At 41.2% G+C, this 24,025-nt stretch overlaps 1 protein-coding gene across 2 annotated transcripts in view; it reads right to left on the bottom strand.

The window, feature by feature from the left end:
* TMEM117 (transmembrane protein 117) overlaps positions 1 to 24,025 on the bottom strand; it is a 493,666-nt gene that overhangs the window by 20,551 nt on the left and 449,090 nt on the right. For both annotated transcript variants that reach the window (XM_088458029.1, XM_088458025.1), the window contains exon 6: positions 12,046 to 12,205. In XM_088458029.1, the coding sequence (XP_088314155.1) occupies positions 12,046 to 12,205 (160 nt within the window). The remainder of the gene's footprint in view (positions 1 to 12,045; positions 12,206 to 24,025) is intronic.

Genomic DNA, 24,025 nt, shown 5'->3' with positions numbered 1-24,025 from the left:
GATAAAGATAATGTTTATTGACATTTCAGCACCAGGAAGCTTAAGGCTGGTACACAGTAGACGATGTCTATAGTGTGTACAGCCTTGTTAGCGACGGGACCCAGCGGGGGTGCCAGCATCGGCAAGTGCATACACACTTGGCGATGCCGACAACGATGGAGCGACGGCGGGGGCCATGCTGCATTTGGCAGCATGGCCCCCATTAACTATATCGGCCGTCAGACCTGCATGTAGGGCCTAAGGTGGGTGTCGCCGACGACACGCGCGCATTTTCAGCAACATAGCGGGTACACACTAGATGATGTACCCGATATGCTGCTCCGATCCACCAAATCGGAAGACATATCGTCTAATGTGTACCCCCCATTAGTGTGATTGTGTCACTCATTTTTTTTTGGCATGAAACGGTAGTTGCAATACAAACCCTAGCAAAGTAGGACCTTTAACGTACCAAAGATATTAGCACCGCCAATCTGCTAACGCTTGTGGAAAATAAAAGTAATGTATCCCAGACCAGCCTTGGCAAATGCAGACAAAGAGGATACTGCCAAGTTAACAAACAAGAGTCAAAGAGCCTTTCCTTATCTATCGCTTACATTTATATACTATTCATTTTCTCTTAAACCCTATTTTATCCCATATAATAGATGTCTGTGTTTTTATATACTTCACAATTATGGGGCTGATACAGATTTGAAGACAAGTTTGTAGTTGGATCCTACAGCTTTTCTCACTGCTCTGGAGCCAAGCGTATGTAACTTTGGGGCAATGCTAAAGGGATGTAGTTACATTACCTACCATCTGGGTGCCGGCTGAAAAAGTCTTGTCGCCGGAATCCCGAACAGAAGACCGGCACCGGTATCGCGACATGAGTGGAGATGCCGACGCCGAGATCCCGACAGATGGCATCCCCATCGTAAATATAGTGGGCACATTCAGCTGTTAGCCACGGGGAGGCAAAGGGTTAGGTTTAGGCACCCCGGGGGGGTTAGGGTTAGGCTGCGAACGGGGGGGGTTAGGGTTAGGCACCACCAGAGGGGGGTTAGGTACTGAGGGGTGACCGTTAGGTTTAGGCACTAAGGAGGAGGAGTAGGGTTAAAGGTTTAACATACTTACGTATCCCTTGTCTAGCTTCTCAGCATCGTTATGCCGCTGTCTGTCTTGACAGCTGGCGTCCCGAGTGCCGGGCTCCCATACCCAACCCAATGCTAAGTTATACACTTCTCTGTTGCATCTTCACTTGGGTCTGAAGGGACGTAACTGGGTAATAAGAGGATCGTGGCACAGTTTAGCAAGGGCTTGTTGATGGAACTGTGGGCTATACAGAATTATGCATATGAGTACATACGTCTGATCTTGTCCAAGGATTGGGCTGGTTCATGGAATGTGGGTATGATTAAGACCAACTTGCGTTTAAATCTGCATCGGCCACTATGCATTTCTGGGCAAAGGTCAAAACAGGTAGAGTTTCTACAGTATGACCCCCGACAGGCTGAATCATCCTGCTATCCCTGTATTTGGCCCTTGAAAGCCCAGGATGGAAAATACCACCAACTAAATGCCATTCCTTTCCATATTCTAAACAACAGGGATTACTATAAAATATAAAAGTTAATTAATGAAGCAGTCTGTGTGAAATTTATATGAAGATTAGAGAACACATGCAAAATGGGAAAAAGTATGGATGGGGCCAGAGCCGTGGACCGGTGTTCCATCCCCCCTTTCCCCAGTTCCATCATTCCTGATGACAGTGTGAATGTTCTTTAATACAGAACAGGAAAGTAACTTGCAAAAGAAACGGTAAAAAAAAAAAAAACGGCTATGAAATGACAAATGAAATGAAAAATGCATATATGAAGGGTGGTGCATCTCGTAGTAATTACTATACTACTTACACAGTTAAATGGAATACAAGAAGAAAAATTACATGGAAAAGGATTTAGGAATGCTAGTTGACAGAAAGCAGATTAGTACCTCACAGTGCCAGGCAGTGCTGCAAAGGCAAATATAAATCTGGGAGGTAAAATAAATGGTGATAAACGAATAGAATAGAATAGACAGTATTACCATTATACAAATCAGTCAAGTGCTAAGAGATACAGTTAGTAAAAAACAAAAAACCTGTTCAGAGTGCCTGTCTAGTGTGTAGCCACTATGTTGCTGACGCCAGTCAGCGAAATCCTCCTTCGGCCCTGCATGCAGGTCCGTCGTTTCTTTGTTGCCGGCATTGGCAAGTGTGTCTGTCTGGGTAACACTAAATATATATCTCCACTGGGATAAGAGCGCTATTTTTCAGCAGTAACATCTAACTATGATGTTTCTCCTGCACCAAAATGTATTTTCCATAAGATATGCTATTTATAATATATATATATATATATATATACATACACACACATACATACATACATACACACACAGTATATATATATATATATATATATATATATATATATATATATATATATATATATCGTTTTTCTATAGCTCCACCCCAGTTCCTGAACCAATTGTTACAGAAAAATAGCAGATGACACTCTTATTATGTATACACATCACACCTCTGAAGATACAGTAACTGCACACAATAAATCAATAAACAATCATTCTTGTGTTACAACTACTGATCACTGTGAGGTATCCTCATAAACTTGACCTAGATAGGAAATTATCGTAAGATTACTAGAAAAAAAAATCATAACATGACTTAAGTAAAGAGTACCGAGGTTTATGTAAGGACAGGGCGTCTCAAATATCAATATTTAATATGGTCATGCATTTAGTACTTCTGTTTTGGCAGCAAATCAAATACATCTTAAGGGACACACTTATTAAGAAAAGGAAGCAGTAAGCACGGATATAATGCTTTTAATCCAGATTGGAAAGGTTACATTTACAATATTAAAAAGGCCAAACAATGATCACTTCTTATACCAAAACTACTTCCTAGCTACTCTGCTATGCATATACAATCGCCAATGCTTAATTTGCAGATAATAAAGTTAAAATCAGAATCAAATGCTAGGAGGATATTTAAAAAGAGCAGAGCCAAAACGTGTGCTGGAACAGAGCAGCACAATCTATGCATTGATCATAGATAATTACCTAATAAGATTATGTGTCTATACTACATTATATATATATAGAATAATTGAGTGCACAGTAAACAACTAGCCCTTAGGGCATCCAATAAAAAATTGTATTCTATAGACTCTCCTCACTCAATATGTAAGTGGCAGCTCTAATCCAAAACAATGGGATGGTAACAAATAGAAATTTAGAATAAAGAGGGAAGGAATAGAGAGCAACTGAGAGTGTGTATTGTAAAGGTTATACCACCCAATAAATGGTTAAAATAAAATATTTTTTTCTTACCTTATTCCTGTTTCTTCGGTCATGTGACCCAGTGTTTTAGGTGTTCATTCTAGCACCCAGCACCTATGACAACCCATGCAGTTCCTCTTTTCTGCCTTGGGTGTCACTCTCTGCTCTGGTGCTTCTAGCACACTCTGCTGAAGCAAAAAAAAAAACTACTAAGATACAGCCCAGAGTGTGCTAGAAGCACCAGAGCAGAAAGTTACACCCCAGACAGGAAAGAGGAACTGCTTGGGTTGTGACAGGTGCAGGGTGCTAGAATGAACACTAGTTAAAATCTAGTAGAGCAGGAGGATGTGAGTGTGTGTAGTCAAGTGATCATACACATTGCCTTACCCTTAGCTGTATGGGTGATTGGATGCCAGTTTGGTACTTTGTCGACAGCACTGGATAAGACAATATTAATCTCTGGCCCACAATTACTCACTTACAGGGTCGCAACTAGGGTAGAGCGACCAGTGCCATGGCACAGGGCACCGTAGGGCAGGGGGCGCAGTTTGGGCTTGTCAATTTTCCTGTTTATTATCATTCTCACTTGTAGCTTCCTCTTCTTTTATCCCCAGCATCTCCTGGCCTCCCCTATCTCTATCCTGGTCCTTCCCCATGTAGCCATGGCCCTTTTTCAGGTGCACCATCTTATGTCCCTATTTAAAAAATGGAAGGGGGGGGCGCCAATGCTCTCTCTGGCACAGGGCACCAAAAAGTCTAGTTAACGGCTCTGGTCACTTATATAAAAGCAGCAATGCAGCAGCACTGATCTCCAGGGACTCGCACTCTCCCCCGTCTGCTGCTGTCAGCACCACTCTCACTCACTGCTGTTGTCTGGGAGTCCTGTCTCTGCCTGCTGTCACGTGACTCAGCCGAGCTTGTGAAATCAGTGCTGCTTCTATATACAGTAAGGGAGAGATTGTGGGCCAGATTAACATTTTCTTATCCAGTGCTGATGGTAAAGTGCCAAGCTGGCAACCTATCACCTGCCTGCCTAAGGGTAAGCGATGTTTAAGGTAAGTATGGTGGCATTCATTAGAACTACAGACAGCTTTGAATAGGGAATCTAAGTACGGCCACATTGTATCTATATATATGGTCACAGTGATCCCCTTCATTAATAACTTTCATGATTTGTTTATTTATAAGCTTGTTTGTTTTTTGGCATCCATGTTTTTATATATATATATATATATATATATATTCATTCAAATTTGTTACATTTTTATATTCATACATTTTCGTAGCTCCAATTTACTGTTCATGAATACGTACACTGTTTACATGAATAAATATGATGCCAAGGAGAAACACAAGGCACACAAGAAAGCTTTCGCTGGAACCAGAAGGAGGTGTTGAGTTAAGAGTAAGACAGTTATAATCCCCAGCATCTGACCATATTAAGATTCACACTCTGTCCCCCATTTTACCCATGCAACACAACCTCTAGCTGCACAAAAATGACTGTCGCCAATGACATCTTTATTATTGGTGGATGATAATAATAATACTAGCCTACGTTTGACACCAGAAGCTACAATTGTATTTCTGCTATTAAGTGTTCAACACACCTCTTACATTGAACATTTATTTGAGCAGGGCATTCTTTAGTTTCTGTTTCATGATCCTCTCAGTGTACATAAACTGTAATGGTAATAAAGTTACATAATAGAGTAGTAATTGCCTTATGCCTACACTTGCTTACACTACCCAGGAGTACTACGGGCTGATCAGTCCTATATGTACACAGGTAGATCACACCTAGTTTTATTTTTTCTTTTCAGTTTTATTAATGCGACTACCGTAGCTAGGGTAGTGCAGCCGGTGCCATCGCACAGGGCACCACAGGTCAGGGGGCGCTGTTGGGGCCTGTCAAATTTTTGTTTATTATAATTTTTGCTTGTAGCTTCCTCTTATTTCATCCCCAGCATCTCCTGGCCTCTCCTGTCTCTTCCCTGGCCCTTCCCCATGAGGCCATGGCCCTTTTTTGGGTGCATTATGTCACTTTGAAAAATGAGGGGGCGCCAATGCTCTTTCTGGCACAGGGCACCAAAAAGTCTAGTTCCAGCTCTGGCGACTACTACCCTTTTCCCAGGGTATCTCACAACCTATGCTCCTTCGTGATCTCGTATCCCCATTTGCAGGTCATAACTGAGGCCATTAATTCAATACAACAAAGCTGGAGAGAGATCCATAGTAACAAGTGGTTGTGCTAGTCACTAATTTTAATTGGTGCTCCAACTAATTAGCTCCTGTCATTTTTCAAACACATGACAGTTAGGAGCTGATTGGTTGCAGCACTATTTAAGATTATTTTTGTTTTGCATAAGGAAGAACTAGACACCACCAGACTTTAGCAGTTGGTGCAGCACCTCTTTCCTAGAGACTGATAGAGCACAGCAATCTCCATTCCCTTTATTACAGTGCTTGGCATACTGTGGCAAAAGTGAATGGACAAAAGGCAAATGTGAATAGACATGAGATAAATCAGGGCATACACTGCAACGGTCAATCACAAGAGCTCATTAGTAAACCTGAAATTCAAATAAAATAACTTAAAAGTGAAAAAGAGACTAAATGAATCCCACATACTTTTATCATCAATTACTGGTAGACTAAACTGAAATAAAGCAGCGCATTACACATGTATATTAAATGCCTCGCTAAATGCATGCAAAACTCAAGTGCCAACAAAATAAAACACTATATAATCCATTGTAACTATCTGACAGGTTGATAATTTACACAGATTATTTGCAAGTCCCAAATTTGATAAACTACAGTTTGCATAATTAAATATTCCAGAAATGTTAAGTGTTATACTGCTGCCAGCATATGTCATTTCACAATGTTGTTTGTCAGTGGTGTCACAAGGGAGGTGCGGGCCGCACCCGGGTGTCACCAAAGTGCAGACTCCTCCTCATTGACAGGAGCCAGATGCTGCACTGTAGCATTACATGCAGCACCCGGCTCCTGACACAGTGAGGGAGCCAGCACTTTGAAATCGACATGTCCCCGGGGGGAGCCCGCATCTCCTGCACCCTCGGAGTGACTAAATCGGGGGCTCGGGCCCCCTAAAGGAAGCCACGCCTCATGCCCCGCAAGACCACGTCCCCTTTTTGCCAGCACACTCCGCTTAGTGGGGCTAATTGAATAGCCTCGGCTATTTGTTTATCTATAAGGGTAATGCTGTAAGAGGGAGATTAGCTAATAGCCGAGGCTATTAGCTAATCTCCCTCTTACAGCATTACCCTTATAGATAAACAGAGTATTCTTTAATATTACACTCACATAAAATAAAAATAATAACCGATATTGCAAAATCACTATAAAGGGGGATTATAGATGATCCTACCAAATCCCAGTCCTTGCAGGGTCTCCAGAAGACCTTGCAATTGTCTCTCCTTCAGAATACTGGTATTCAAATCATTAACCCAACGTGTTTCAAAACCTGGAATATAATAGGTTGTTCCCAAGTATTTGGAAGTTTTTGAGATGAAGAGTAAAGAATCAACCATGAGGCTACTCGAAAGGTTACAGCAAACCTTCCAACAAAAGGGCAAAACACGTAACATCTTTGATCCCAACAGAATCTCTAATTTTCAGAGAATAAGGCAGAAAGGAGACACATATCAAAATAAGAATTGTAGGGGGTGGAGAGATATAAAAGGTTCAATGCAGAAACATTGGCCTAAGTCTTCTTCACCCCCCCCTCTAGCCACCAGCACCCCATTCACTGGCTCACAAACCACTCCCCCTCCCCTGCGCGGCTGCCCACTTACAGAGCACAAGTGCGCGGTCCAGGGGGCCGATGATGCGACTCGTGCAGAATATCCAAGAATTTCAAACAATTGACATTATCTACATGTTCAGATAAACTATGTTCAAAAACAAGTACCTGAAACATCATTTATGCATGGGTTAGATTAGATGTCTTTCTCTTTCTTGTGGTATAGTAGAAATGATAAGAACTTGTCTATCAACAGAATTCTCAGAATGTTACCAATTTGGTTACTTATACACATACAGTATGCTGAATAGAGATTTGGTACTGTATGCCCATATGATTTCTAAGGAATACAGGCATCCTAGGCAACAAATTTTTCCTTCCAGATTTGCTAAAACTTGGTACAATGCACACAAGGTGCCTTAATAGCAATCCATATATCGAATTAAATCAATTACACATTGTAATATGGGATTGCAAAAAATACTAAATGATTTACCTCCTATGTTGATAAGAAGAAAGAAATAAGAACATTTCTTTGCCATCTTTTATTTTTTCTTTTAATTAATTCTAAATCCCACCAATTATCCGAGACCATATACAGTCAGGTGCATAAATATTGGGACATTGACAGAATTTTCATATTTTGGCCTCTATTCACCACCACAGTGGCTTTGAAATGAAACAAACAAGATGTGCTTTAACTGCAGACTTTCAGATTTAATTTGAGGGTAATTACATCCAAATCAGGTGAACGGTGTAGGAATTACAACGGTTTCTATATGTGCCTCCCAGTTTTTAAGGGGCCAAAATTAATGGGACAAACTAAACAATCCTAAATCTAACTTTCACTTTTTAATACTTTGTTGCAAATCCTTTGCAGGCAATTACAGCCTGAAGTCTGGAACGCATAGACATCACCAGACGCTGGGTTTCATCCCTGGTGATGCTCTGCCAGGCCTCTACTGCAAATGTCTTCAGTTCCTGCTTGCTCTTGGGGCATTTTCCCTTCAGTTTTGTCTTCATCAAGTGAAATGCATGCTCAATCGGATTCAGGTCAGGGGATTGACTTGGCCATTGCATAACATTCCACTTTTTAGCCTTAAAAACTCTTTGGTTGCTTTTGCAGTATGCTTTGGGTCATTGTCCATCTGCACTGTGAAGCGCCGTCCAATGAGTTCTGAAGCATTTGACTGAATATGAGCATATAATATTGCCCGAAACACTTCAGAATTCATTCTGCTGCTTTTGTCAGCAGTCACATCATCAATAAATACAAGGGAACCAGTTCCATTGGCAGTCATACATGCCCACGCCATGACACTACCACCACCATGCTTCACTGATGAGGTGGTATGTTTTGGATCATGAGCAGTTCCTTTCCTTCTCCATACTCTTCTCTTCCCATCACTCTGGTACAAGTTGATCTTTGTCTCATCTGTCCATAGGATGTTGTTCCAGAACTGTAATGGCTTTTTTAGATGTTGTTTGGCAAACTCTAATCTGGTCTTCCTGTTTTTGTGGCTCACCAATGGTTTACATCTTGTGGTGAACCCTCTATATTCACTCTTGTGAAGTCTTCTCTTGATTGTTGACTTTGACACATATACATCTACCTCCTGGAGAGTGTTCTTGATTTGGCCAACTGTTGTGAAGGAGTTTTTCTTCACCAGGGAAATAATTCTTCTGTCATCCACCACAGTTATTTTCCGTGGTCTTCCAGGTCTTTTGGTGTTGCTGAGCTCTCCGGTGTGTTCTTTTTAAGGATGTTCCAAACTGTTGATTTGGCCACACCTAATGTTTTTGCTATCTCTCTGATGGGTTTGTTTTGATTTTTCAGCCTTACGATGGCTTACTTCACTAATAGTGACAGCTTTTTGGATCTCATATTGAGAGTCGACAGCAACTGATTCCAAATGCAAATGTCACACCTAGAATAAACTCCAGACCTTTTACCTGCTTAATTGATAATGAAATAATGAGGGAATAGCCCACACCTGTCCATGAAATAGCTTTTGAGTTGATAGCCCCATTACTTTTGGCCCCTTAAAAAGTGGGAGGCACATATAGAAACCGTTGTAATTCCTACACCGTTCACCTGATTTGGATGTAATTACCCTCAAATTAAATCTGAAAATCTGCAGTTAAAGCACATCTTGTTTATTTCATTTCAAAGCAATTGTGGTGGTGAATAGAGGCCAAAATATGAAAATTCTATCAATGTCCCAATATTTATGCACCTGACTGTATATTGGAGAACAGTTCCATAATTGTCCATAGTGGCTATAAACATGGGGTATAAATGTCTTTCTTTCTTTGTTTAAAATACTGGTATCTGTGTAGCTTTTAACTATTATAATAAAAGTTATATTTTAGTAGTAATTCAGTCATAAGAGTGCCACACAAAAAGAGAGTCTTTCTTTTATCTCCTTGAACCTACACGTCTATTACATGTAGATTTGACTCTGGGCACACAACCAACCATAGCGGGATGACTTGGACCCCAGCCACCTTACAGCATGAGTAGCCCGGATCACCCTATTGACAGATCCTATAGTTGATATAGGTGGCAGTGGTGTGTCCACATGGTAGATAACTTAACCAGGTGTTTACATGATGACACAGGATTTATGCAGTAAGTACTGTATGTATAACAGGTACACAGTGCTGATATAATACATGTACCAGATCCAGCCAGAATGTATAGGGGAGTGCATGTGGTGTGACACAGATGGTAGCACACACCTGTGTCTGTAAATACAATGGTGGCAGTGGAGTATGCACATTGGCTCTATACATGCAGCAGTATAGTGGTGGAGGTGCAGGGGAACTACTTAATAGGGGTCATTGGCCTCTGTAACGTGTCTCTCTATGTAAGCATCACTGGAGACTCTCAGTGGCATGTCCTTCTAGCATGGAAGATGGAGAAGACGACGCACGGATACAGGGCTCATGTGCAGGAGCGCACAAGGTCAGAGGGCGTGCCTCCAGCAGTCCAGGGTCTTAGTGCTGGATGTAGAGACAGTACAGGGCTCTCTCCTAACATATTAAGGGGCTAATCTGTCCCACCTCCTGCTCCTCCGAATCCCTCTTGTAAAAGGTGGCACTGGTAGTAATGGGGGAAAAGAGTATCCCTGGTCGCAGACACCATAAGCCCAGTGGCCTCCCCTGCAAGTCTCCACACAGTCTAATGGACACAGTCCATATACAGAGCACTTTGAGACCATGAAACAGAGGTGAGCAGACAAAAGACCTACAAGTCTGGAGGTCTTATGTAATACTAGGAGTGTCTGACAGCTGGATGTGCGGAGACTTGTAGTGCCACTGCAGCTGGAGAGCTCCTCACATCTCATAGGTTGATGAAATATAGAAGGGTATTCATCAAAGCTTGTAGAGAGATAAAATTGAGAGAGATAAAGTATCAACCAATTTGCTCCTAAATGTCACTTTACAGGCTACGATTGAAAAATGCAGATTGGTTGGTACTTTATCTTTCACAATTTTCTCTCTCTCCAAGCGTTGATGAATACCCCCTATAATAACAATTCATATATATGTTACTGGAAATTGGAATTGTGCTGTGCTCAGCACTGCTTAATGTACTGTATGGCAGTCACTGTGATGCGGTCTGTATTTTGTGGTGGCCACTTGATGCTGTCTGTAATGTATGGTGGTCGCCAGGATGCTGTCTTTTGTGTATGGTGATCACTGGGATACGATCTACGCATTACTTGGGATATAATCTGTGCTGAAGGGCAATCACCGTGATGCTGTGAACTGAACAGCAGCCACTGGGATGCTCTTTCTACTCTATGGCAGTCACTACAATGTGCTGTATGGCAGTCACTAGGATAGTGTATGTATTTTATGATGGCCACTGGGATTTGGTCTATGCTGTATGGTGGTCACTGGGATGCTGTCTGCAAGACATGGCAGTCACTGTGATGTTGTCTGTATTTTATGACAGACACATGGATACTTTCTGTACTTTATGCTGTTTACTGGGATGCTCCCTGTACTGTTTGGAAATCATATGGATGCGCTCTTTATTGTATGGTAGTCATGGATATTCTCTGTACTGTAATGTGGCTAGGGCTAACCCCATCTATGTTTGTGCAGTCCTAGTCTACAGTTTATTTGGCCCCGCTTACATGAAGCCACTTTCAGATTTTTTCTAGGGACACTAAGATCCCAATCCAGTCTACAGCTAACCCAGGTTTATTTCAATACACTGGCAGATAATAATAATAATAATAATAATAATAATAATAATAATAATAATACATTTCCAGCAATAAGCTTGATTTCTTGTCAAACTGCATACTTACCAGAAAAGGAGATACACAAACTACTGCATACAGCTGTTACCATTAAATCACTAAGATCTCTTTCCAATAAAAGCTCATTACAATGAATATACCAGTTTGAAGGAGGAAGGCTCAAATGATTCTTCATGAAAGAGACAGGTTCATTAAACTTAAGTGTTTGCAATCTACTGGTCATAATGAATAGTGAGATCACCAGCGGTTTTATTAATGAACTCTTTCCAAAGTTGAAATTGAGAAACAAATAGTTGTAGTTATTCCTCTAAATACAGAAGTGAACAACTGGAATGAAAGGTCTACAAGTAATTAGACTTAATACATATATTGATCGTTTGAAATACCTGCATATTTTAAATATATTTAAATATTTTTCTAATGTAAAGACTTAGCAATTTTTTATTTTACATTTTTTGCCAAATATATATATAAATTTGGTCTAAACATTATATTATTTATAGAAACGCCCTTTTGTCAGAGCAGGAAGAATATGTTTTATATAAGCAATGTTTATTTTTCTCCTGAGTAAATGAAACACAAACATTTCATAGTATGTCGAGGAGTTTTCGAGGCTGTACCTTTTAATAAACAATATATAAACGATTTTATTTTTTTTAAAGGGAAACTACATACCTGCATAACAATGAGAAGGTCAAACACCAAAATAAATGAAGCCAAAAAAGCTCTTGAGACCTCATCACTGGGCAAAAATCCACGATTCAGCTTGTCCCAGCTTATCCAGTCAGTAGTAATGATTACAACCACCACAGAGGTCAGGCTGAACAAAACAGTCCTAGAAGACACAAAGGAATTACCTGAGCAGATTTGTAAAGAGCAACTAAATACACTGAACCATATGATGCATTCATAACTGAATTACTCATTTGTACATATAATCTCATTGGCATACAGTGTGACCATTTATGATTACAGTTTTCTTTTTTTTTTTTTTATAAACTCTTTTTATTGAGCAAATCACATAAGAACAGTACATTCCAAAAAAACAAAAATAAAATACTGCACATAACATACTTTTATAATTGGAACTGTACTATTTCAGAACAATAATATAATATAGTGGTAGATTTTCTCAGTACAGGTTGAGTCTCCCATAACCAAAATGCTTGGGACCAGGGGTATTTTGGATATCGGAATATTCCGTATTTTGGAATATATGCATACCATAATGAAATGCCTTGGGTATAGGGCCCAAATCTAAACACATAATGCATTTATGATTTATATACACCTTAAATATACAGCCGGCAGGTAATTTTATAGAATATATTCAATAATTTTGTGCCTCAAACAAAGTGTGTGTACATACATGAAATCATTTATGTGTCATATACACCTTATACACACAGCCTGAAGGTGATGTTATACTTTATTTTTAATAATTTTGTACAGTACCTTAAACAAAGTTTGTGTGCATTGAACCATCAAAAATCAAAGTTTTCACTATCTCAGTCATGCTAAAATATTCCGTATTTCGGACTATTTGGATATGGGAGACTCAACCTGTATAATAAAAGAAAGAATATAGAAGCAAGAAAAGTATCTTGCTGCAACGGTGTGGCTATCCGTTTAAAAATAGAAGAGAAACAAAAAAGAATAAAGAGATAAAAGGAAAATAAAAAACTTTAAGAAAGACAAAGGAGAATAAGAGGAGAGAAGGATGGGTGGACTCTATATAGGATCACTCTCATTTAATCTAGAAATAGTAGAGACAAAAAACATAAAAGGAAAATGTAATTGTTGAATGGAGAGGAAATATTTTGGTATGTCAGCCAAGGGGACCATGTTTTATCAAAAATTTTGTATGTATTACGTAATAAAGCGGTCATGTATTCCATCTTATATATATACCAGATACGTGATAATATTGCCTGCATTGGAGAAGGATTAGGGTTTTTCCAATTTGCTGCAATTTGGCAAGTCATAGCAGATACTATATGACGGAATAACTTATTCTGAAATCGGGATAGAGAGGGTAAATTTAAGGGAAGTAGAAAATGCTGAGGATCAGAGGGGATCGTGATCTCGAAGAGGCGCGAGAGGAGATCGAAAACCTCCTTCCATATATTAGCCAGTTTGGGACAAGTCCACCAGATGTGCAAAAAATTGCCCTCGCCACCACAACCCCTCCAGCATCTATCTGAAGCATCGGGAAACATTGCTTGTAGCTGCGATGGTACATAGTACCATCAATATAGCAATTTATAGATATTTTCCTTGATTTTGATGCAAATAGAACTGGCGGCAGCGTTGTCCCAGATCTCCGTCCAATCCTCAGCATCTATAGAGTGCCCCAAATCTCGTTCCCACGCCAACTCATGAGAATCCTGATTGGAGCTTACTTCATCCCCTAGTAAGGAATAAATAGTAGAAATAAGACCCTTAGTGGAGGGTCTTCTCCAACATATAGACTCAAAAGAAGTCACAGGTCTGCTAATCAGAATCGAGCTAATTTTGGAGTGGAAGTGTCTAATTTGTAAGAACCGGAAAAAATCCCCCACCCCTGGAGGGCCGCTGAAGCAACTTTAGTCTGATCCGCGGGCGTTTCCGGTTCCATATGAAATATGAGGTTTGGTACTGAAGAAAATTGAACACGTATGGAGGGATGTAAATCGTAAGGGTCTGAAATAGATAAAAGAGCCGAGGGAGAACGCTCATCTTAACTGAATGTATTCTACCTATCCAAGAAATAAAATAATTGGACCATTCATGCAAATCAGACCTAATACAATCTAGAAGGCGGGGAAAATTTGCCTGAAACAGCTGATTATGATGATGAGTTAAAAAAACACCAAGATATTTGATCTTTTTTTTATGCCAGGTACAAGGGAGCATGGCCTCTAGGGTTTGCTTTAGGGTAGCAGGGATATAGAAATCGAGAACTTCAGTCTTGGTAACATTAATTTTATAACCCGAGTGTTGGGAATATGAATTTATTTCCTCTAAAAGTGAATTTAGGGATTGGGCTGGATCAGTGAGGGAAACTAAAATATCGTTGGCATATAATGCAATTCTATATTCAGAGGGGCCAGTCGATACTCCCGAGATAGCTCTATTACAACGGGGCTCCATAATAAGAGCAAATATTAAGGGGGAGAGGGGACAACCCTGCCGAGTACCGTTAGTGATCCCAAAACTGGAGGAGTAAACACCATTAACCAACACCCGTGCTGTGGGGGAACGGTAAAGTGCCACAACGCCATCTAAAAATTTGCTGAAAATCCCATTTTGTCTAGGACAGCAAATATGAAGGGCCAGGAAATACGGTCGAAGGCTTTCTCCGCGTCTAGAGCTAAAATCAGGGAAGGAAACTTCTTTTTATGAATAGAATGTATCAGATCAATGGCGCGTCTGTTGTTGTCCGACGCCTGACGTCCAGGTATAAACCCGACCTGATCCGGATGTATCAAATAAGAAAGCTATGATTACAGTTTTCATGGACATCCTACAAGATATTTTTATAAAGTGCTGAACATATCTATATCCAATTCTACCCATAAATTACAAACAGATTACATACAAGTGTACGTGATACGGTGATCATAAGGCATAAACCAAGATATAGAGAGATCTTTAGCATGTTGTCTGAGCATATGATAGGCAGACTCCTACTAAATCTGTGCTACATTTATTTCGTATAGGCCCAAAGTATAATCTGCAAAGGTCTAGGGGGGAGATGCACTAAGCCTCGGAGAGTGATAAAGTACCAACCAATCAGCTCCTAGCTGTCACTTTACAGACTGTGTTTGAAAAATGACAGGAGATGATTAGTTGGTACTTTATCTCTGTCCACTATATTGGCCCGTACACACGGGACGATCAGACAACGATCAGATATCATTGTCTGATCGTCCTGCAATTGCTGGATGTTCAATATCAAACATCCAACAACATGCACCAACCCCCCATCGACTATTACGACCCGCGATTAACAATCGCGGGTCCCTATAGTAAACAGGCTAACCTGGTCGATATCGACCAGATTGGCCTGCATGCAGGGGCGATGGTCGATATCGACCATCCGTGCCCGCGCATCGGCCATCGTTTGGTCGTTTGAAGGGGCCAGAAACTGGTTAAGTTGAACGATAACAATATATCTATATAGTTCAAATTGACCAGGGAAATCTGATCGTGTGTATGCACCATATCACTCTCCAAGGCTTAGTACATCTCCCCCTAGGACAGTTATTCCTGCACTGAGCTCAATAGACATTTGGGCAAATCTGTGCCAGCAGAGCACAGGGACAAAGTGTGTAAGAAGATAGCAGGGAAGTGGGCGCTGCAGCTTGTAGAGATGGAAGAATTAGATAGAATAAGGCACCTCTGACACTCATGTGTGTTGCTAAGCTACATCTGCTTGCTGAATATCATGTGCAGGGCTCTACAGTACTGTATACCTTATTTTCCCAAAATATGAATAATTCTATATAAATTGTACTGCACAGAGAAACACAATTAAACAATTATGTTTTCAGTTTAACAACAATGGAGTCCTTAATCATGGAAGCTATAGGTCTGTACAGCTTGGTGCTGGAAGGGGTATTATACTTTTAAATGTCTAATGTATTAGTGGTTTGCACTTTCCCTACTTACATTAATTTGCCTTTCTGGTTTCTGTCATTGTTTTTCTGTCAGAGATGTTTATTTCCACTGTGATGTAAATGACAAAGCTCTGCTGTGATACCTGCATTGGATACAAATAATTATTTGGCGTGGCCCCATTCATTCCTATGGACAGTGTTCCCAATTGCCCTCTTATATGCAGCATTTTCTTGTTTTGCCAAGAATCTGGGATGATTACAGGGACCAAAGAGGATGTGGACCCCTTCATATTGGGAGTAAAATGTGTCTTTATGTAATAAAATACTACAATATTTGTTCGGTGTATGAGTCCTGGCTCTTGTGTAATTTCTGTTTTACAGTTGGTGTACAGATGCCAGCTGGCACTTGATTCCCGGGCATGCTGGAACTTGTGGTTCGACAAGTGCCATCATGCCCAGGCAGGCTTGCTGGGCTCTGTACCCATAAAGAACAATATTATTTAAACTTAATTTACACTTCCCTCTGAAGCCAAAGCCCCGAGGTTGCGATGAACAGCCCTGGACTTACCTAGGGATTCCAGCCCTGGGCTAACCGGTCTAGGGGTGGTTGCTGTCTAGGCAGAGAGACCTGAGGCTGGTTACCATTTTAAGGAGATGCTGTTTTTTCATACTGATCTGTGCAGTGCTTCACATCAACTCGCCTGTTATTTGGGCAGGTTTCACCATCTGATTTTGGTCATTTTGTAAGGTTGACACACAGTAAATCAGGGGTGTTTATTCTGCTAGTTAAAAACATCAATGGTGAGCTGATGATTGTGTTCTAAAGTCAGTGTTCCCGGCGGATTGCCATTGGCATTGCACTGAATTTGCCTTTAATGAATCAGCGGATTGCAAACACGCCAAGAACCGGGCCAAAAACCCAAAACAGACGATTGGTAAATTATATCCCTTGGTTTCTTATGTGGCAACAAAAACAAACAACTGCATGATTATATAAAAGCTCGGCTAGAACACAGCAAGGAGGGAACACACTAAAATGTAGTTTGTACAAGTTGCATGGTTATGTACATCAGAACATATCAGCTAAATTCTTCTGATACTGGAAAATCCATGTCACATTATCAGGCAATAGAAAAAACAAGTTCCTTACTTTACATTAATAAACAAAATGAATGTAAAATGTAATATTTGCTTTCAAGCCACACCCCAATAGCTGCCACGCTGGCTTACATGAAGACTGCGATATACTGTATGTAATGCAAGCTTAAGCCTACAATATTATTGCTGACAGAGCATATAGTTTTACATGCCCTTGACTTTGGATTTAATTTCTGTAGGCATCAGAAATATGCAGAGCTGACGGGAACTTGAATAAGCTGATTCAATCAAATTAATAAAAAAAATTTATGCGTAGCCATACAAGTCTGCAGAGGCCATAAAGTATTGTGTGGATTCTTCTCTCTCTTTCTCTCTCTTTTTAACTTGATGTCAAATCACAAATCTTGTATCGTAATCTTATTTTAAAGATACAAAGTGAAGTCTTTTCTTCTTCTCTAAATACATCCTTTCATTTAAAACGTACACTACTAGCAGCTGAAGGTCAAACTTACACAGCGCATTTCAAATTATTACATAGAATTATGTTATGCACTTAGGGCCTGATTCAGAGCCGGACGCTCTGACCAGAGCGCTCGCTCTGAATCAGGGCCCTCCTACATGAAAATGGAGCGGCCTTATGGATGCTCGCATTGCTGTGGGTTACCACCCACAGCTATAGCGAGCGTCCATGATGATGGTCGCGATGGTCAAGACCATCGCGACCATCGGGTTTGCGACGGAGACCCTGCGGTAGGGTCTCGCTGCCGCAAGCCCTGGAGTGATTTTGGGCTCTATCAGAGCCAAAATCACTCCCACTGACATCACTAGTGACGATTGGTATCACTAGTGATGTCAGTGGGGCCGGCTTCAGACGGCAGGCGTTCCCTTGGGAACGCCTCCGTCTGGCAGCCACGCCTCCGGCACACCCACCAAAAGGGGCGTGCTGTCACTCAACATCAACAGCACGCCCCCTTTGGTGCGAGACCCGGAACGACGGAGAGCCCGTCGCTCGCCGGGTCTCGCGCATGCGCACGACGGAGCTCCCTCCATCGTGCGCATGCGCAGTAGGGCAACATCGACCCGCTAGCGAGCGTCCTGCGCTCGCGAGCGGGTCTGAATGACCCCCTTAGGTCCCTATTATCAATCTTTTTTTTTTTTAGTAAAAATTTTTGAAAAAGGGTGTTTTCACACCCTTTTCACATTATATTAGTATCATATAAATGTATGAAAGGACTTTTGGACCAGTTTTTCGCAAAAATCTACTCCAAGCCCTTTAATTTGCATATTTTTAGTAAGCAGATAGCATTTACCATACTTGTAATGGGAAATGTGATCAGCTTCAAATTCACCAAAGTAAATTGTGAAAAAATACCAAAGGCTTAATAGACCACTTATGCCTTTTTTCTTTTTTTACTAAAATGTAGCAATGAAACGTAATGCCAAGAACACATTTACTTTAGTCATCAACTGTATAAGTTAATGACACAGAATCTAGGAGCAATTATTTGAATATACGTTGATCATTACATAGAAACATGTTCACTTAAACAGTTACCTTCTTAATAACAAATCCACCCAATGAATATGGAACAGAGCGGTACACTTCTGCAAAAATACAGGGACACTTCCAATCCAACAGAACCACCAAACACAGATTATATATATCAAAGGCAAAGCTTCACAATTAATAATTGGGTTGCACTGTATATATTCAAAAAAGCTAAAGCACTAATATTTTTTAATTACCATACAAACATCCAACCTGCCAATTAATTCCCAATACGGATGGAGGTTATAAGCTACACAATCAATTTCAAGTAGCAGCATTACCGAATGAAACATATAAAGACTTTATTTGTTTGCGACAGGAAAACACAAATCATAGCAGTTACTATTTCATCTTAGTTGCAGTAACATATTATTCCATGGTTTTTATACAAATATCCATAAATCATATGAAATTAGCCGATATGAGTACAGATCTAGTTAATTTTACTTTAGTGCCTTGCAGTACGTTTAATTTAGGCAACTGAAATCATACTGCAGATGTCAATGTGCCACTGCAAACATTTTTATAATTTAATTCATCCTCTGATGCTTATTATTCTTTAAGTTTGTTATGTATTTTAAATTATAAAAGCTAGATAGTGTAAGTATTTACGTGAACTGGATTTACATGCAGTTTGCTATAAGCAAGTTTTTTAAAAAAAAAATGCCAGAATGTCCAGAATCGAGAAACCGTACAGTACCTTGTAAAATTCCTTTTGTTCTTGTATGTTAAAATATATTAAATGTATCTTGTCATTAGATTACAGATATGACTGCATATGCCTATCCTCATGTCAGGCCAAATAATCCCAATTAGCGCGCCACATAGCCGCATCGGAAAAAATAAGTACCTAGCGCACCATAAGCAAATTACACAATCTAGTTAAAAAATGCAAGAGACAGGTCTGATATGAGTGACCAGCGCCAGACATTATTATGCTTAATCTGTGACTTTATACCAATTCCTTTGCTACAAAAACACTAATACTAAGTACATAGTACTGTACACTATATGCAAAGTCACAACATGTATACAATTTAAATACAAAATATTTATCACAGTACAGCACCTGTTGATACTATTTTTATGCAATTAAGATGCCTGCTCCTGGAAGCACATCCGCCACAATTTATACTTCGCGTATGGCAGGACTCTATGCTGCCCTGTGCTGGCCAAGCCCCCTAAACCTATGACCACATGATGGCACACCTAGGGGGGGCAGGTCTGCCAGGTCTAGGAAATAGAGCACTGCCTGGAGCGTCCTGAGAATGCCCCAAGCAGCTACACAGGCTGTAGAGTGCCTGTCCAGAGCGTCTAAGGCTCTGCAGTAGCGCTACTGGCTGCAGGGTGCCATTCCAGGCACCCTGCAAGCCACATACAGGTGCCATGGAGCAGCGACAGTGCCACACCCAAGGCCCTGCACGTTGGCACTGTTTGCACACACCTAGAAACGGTCCCGGCATATTGAGAAACATACCCTCCCCTCCTATAGGTGTTCCGCAAATATCCATTGGCACAGTATAAGCTGGCAATCTTTCACAGGGCAAATTGGAACTGTGTAGTCAACAATCAAATATTTAAGTCCATTAAATGTATGTCTATAGTGTGACCAGATTAAGCAAATACCTGATTTCAGAAGTGTGAAGGTTAAAGCCAGTGTCATTGTATCAGAAAATGCTTTACCGATGTGCTTAAATCCCAGATCAAGATGAAATCTGGAATTTAGGCGTGTTTAACCATTTCATGACAGAGTAATTACCCTACTGTATTCATGAATGAATGATATTCCTATCTTGGTGATGTACCCATCTCACAGGGAAGCACTCTTACTTCTTGGTATAGTATTATAGAATATTTTTATAATTAGTAGAAAGTTCCATTGGGCAGAATAGTGAAATAAATAGCATTTATATGTATTTAGGGTTACCACCTGTGTGGGATTCTGCCAGAAGATCTGTCTGGAGTTAGGTGGCTGGGCAATCCAGGATGAGAACATCACAGACCTACGGCCCTGTAGCAGCAGCAGCTGCTGCATCTCTTCTTGCCCCACGGCTTGCCTCCTCTAACCTTTCAGAAGCCCAATGCTGAGGGTAGTACTATAGTGTCCAGATCCTCCTCCGGAAATTGCTGATGTTAAGGTAGCATATCTGGGAGAAGATGGGGGCATGTGTGGTACAGGAATGAGCTGCTGGGAGGGGGCATGTCAGGGAGTAACTGGAGTCATGTGTGACACATTTTAGAAATAAGTTGCTGTGGAGGAGCATGTCATGAATAAGCTGGGGGCATTTGTGGCACATGTGAGGAATAAGCTGCTGTGGAGGTGGCATGTCAGGGAGTAGCTAGAGGCATACAAGAATGATTGGCACTTGTGTGGAATAGCCTGCTTTGAAGGGGACATGTCAGGGAGAAGCAGGAAGATGGGCATGTGAGGATTAAACTGCTGTGGAGGGGCGCTTGTCAGGGAGAAGCTGGGGGCATGTGGGCACACAAGTGGGCGTGGGAAATAAGCTGCTGAAATCATACTGCAGATGTCAAGGTGGTGGCATGTTAGGAAGATGCCAGGGGACAGACAGGCCAGAGAGGGAGAAGCTGGGGGCATGTTTGACACACAGATGGGCATGTGCAGAATACCATTCTGTGGAGAGGGCATGTCAGAGAGTAGCTGAGGGAGCAGACAGCAGTGGTAGATTAAGGTCCATATGGGCCTGGAGCTGAGATTTATGAAGGGCCTATTGTGTATTGCTGCAGAGGGTGTGACCAGTGCTGCGGCAGTGTGACCAGTGATGTGATGCATGTTTGTGGTCTGCAAAGCGGGTTTGGCTAATTCTATTGAGGGCATAGATAGCGGCTTCCTTTAACCACATTACTTTTTTTTTGTGAACTGTATTGTCTGCCTTTCCTTTTCAGATATCGGATGTGGTTCCTCCATTTCCGACCGGAAAGCAGCCCCCATAAGTTTGTATGGAGGTTTGGAGAAGGATCCTCTGGATCCCTCACCATTTGCCCCTGATGATGCATGCTCAGGTTGATGTCAATTATGTCATTTATGTCGACATGGACTATGTCAACATTCAGCTTGTTGATGTGGATATTATGTCGATACTATTACAACGTCGTCATTCAGGTTTTCTTCTGTTTCTGTCCCTAGCCTTACCGGCAGCCCTAACTGTATCTAAGAATCTAACACCCTAATGCGGGTACACACTAAACGTGTCCACGGTGCGATGTTGTTAGCAGCAGGACCCGGCATGGTGCCGGCAACAGCAAGTGCATACATATTTGCTGATGCTGGCAGCTACGGAGCGATGGCAGGGGTCATGCTGCATTCAGCATGCTTCATCAGCAACATAGCGGGTGCACACTGCCCGATGTCTGGATCGGATAACATATCGTCAAGTGTGTACCCAACATAAGTCTCCTGGAAATGTTAACGATGTTGAAATTTTAACCATGTTAACATATCAATGTTAACCACAGACGTAGTGACTATCTGACCACCAAAGTGTTTATTAAGCTTGGGTCTTTTTCATTTCGGACAGAGCAGCAGATGTGCGTTCTGAAGCATTGGTGTGTACTGACATGAAATAAATATATTTATCTATAAGACCTGGAGTGCCACCTATCATTTCAACTTGAATCGATTATCTACAATAGATAAAGGCACCTGGGCACTATCACATTAGATTACACCAACCTGTGAATGCATGTGACAGCAGCCCTGTGTCCATGTAATTTCCACCAGCAGCTCAGCCTCTGTGGCTCCACTGTAATCATAATTTAAGGTGCCCAGCAGCCAAATTCCCTCTCAGTAGTTGCCCAAGAAGAGGCGGACGGCGAATAGGCAGAGCCTCAGAAAAAATGCCCAAGGGGGGCTACGGGCACCTGTGGGTGGGTGGGGCTTCAGCATATGGGCGGAGCTTCTGTAAACATGCGTAAATGAGCAGAGCTTTGGACAGCTGGGGTGAATAGTTGGGATTTCGGTCATCGAGGCGATATATGTGCAGGGCTAAGGATCACTGGGGGTGAATGGGCTGGGCTTTGCAATGATTGTGGTGACAGGAAAAAAAAAATCCTATAAACACAGTTTAGACTACACTGGTTCATGAGGGCCTATTTGCATTGGAGGCCTGGAGCTGCAGCTCCACCCACTCAATTGTTAATCTGGCCCTGGCAGACAGGCATATAAGGGAGAACAACCCAGTCCACAGATATTCACAATTGTAGTCTCTGGACGGCTTCCTTACCAGGTTGCTGACTATTCCATGTAAAGCCTTTTATCCAGACAGCCCCTTACATTTGATTACTGTGTATTACAATGTGCATGGGTTGTGCAAATTTGTGTGTATAGTAATGTACTTGTACCATATTGACTACAGTGTATTATAATGTAACTGGGCTGTGTTGTTGGTTGGGTATTATCTTGAAGACTGAGGCATGACTTTAGGTGGCTCTGGGTTGGCATAGGTACAGATGATGAAGGAGTTCTCTCTGATCTGATGGCATATAAATGGACATGGCATGAAAGGGCACTGCCATTAGTGGCATATAAATGGACATGGCATTAAAGGGCGCTGCCATTAGTGGTATATAAATGGACATGGCATGAGAGGGCGCTGCCATTAGCGGCATCTAAATGGGCATAGCATGAGGGAACTCTGGCATATATACAGGCTTTTTGGGGGGCCTATTTCTCTCAAGTTTGAGAAACCAGCCACATTAACATTATTAGCTGTGGCTTATCTCCAGTATGAGGGTATAAAAAGGCAGTGGATGGCCACAGAGCACTTAAAAGTGTGATAAAAAAATCAGATATTTTAATTCAGTATTCAAAGTTGCCTTGGGCTGTTCAATGCAAATATTGCCCCTCATCATTGGGGCTCCAGAACAATTGTGCTACTTGCATTATGTTAAATAAAGCAGCCAAGTAGGGATTCTGCTATTTGAATTCTGAAAGTCTGTATAGAGTCCTGAGTATTACTTGGGACTGGGGGTGAGAGGGTTAAATATCAGAAGTGTCGAGTTAGACTACACACTGTTCACCTTTGCAAGCACATCCTCCTCAGAAAACCTTTAGGGGCTTTAGAGTGTTCTTGACCTTCATTGAATGTCATCGCAGTTCCTCAATGATTAAAATGCCATGTTACTCAGCACAGCATGATCCATTATCCCTAGTATAATTTAATGGTATAGCCAGTTAGCCAGTCCTGGCATTAGACATCGTGGCTGCACAAATATTTAGGTGGTTATCCATGTTATTTATGACAACATCATGCATTTTGAAAATGTGTGTTCAAAAATAGCATTTTTAACAATAGTTATATGCAGATATATAATTACATTTTTGCATAAGTTGCAATAAGTACATTATCTCATTAAGCTATTTTGTCTTCAGATTCAATTACAGTAT

Source organism: Taudactylus pleione, unplaced genomic scaffold, assembly GCF_031769625.1.
Source record: "Taudactylus pleione unplaced genomic scaffold, aTauple2 ptg000041l, whole genome shotgun sequence".
NCBI lineage: Eukaryota > Metazoa > Chordata > Amphibia > Anura > Myobatrachidae > Taudactylus > Taudactylus pleione.
The sequence above is the reverse complement of the archived record's forward strand: the minus strand, read 5'-3'. Positions and strand labels throughout refer to the sequence as shown.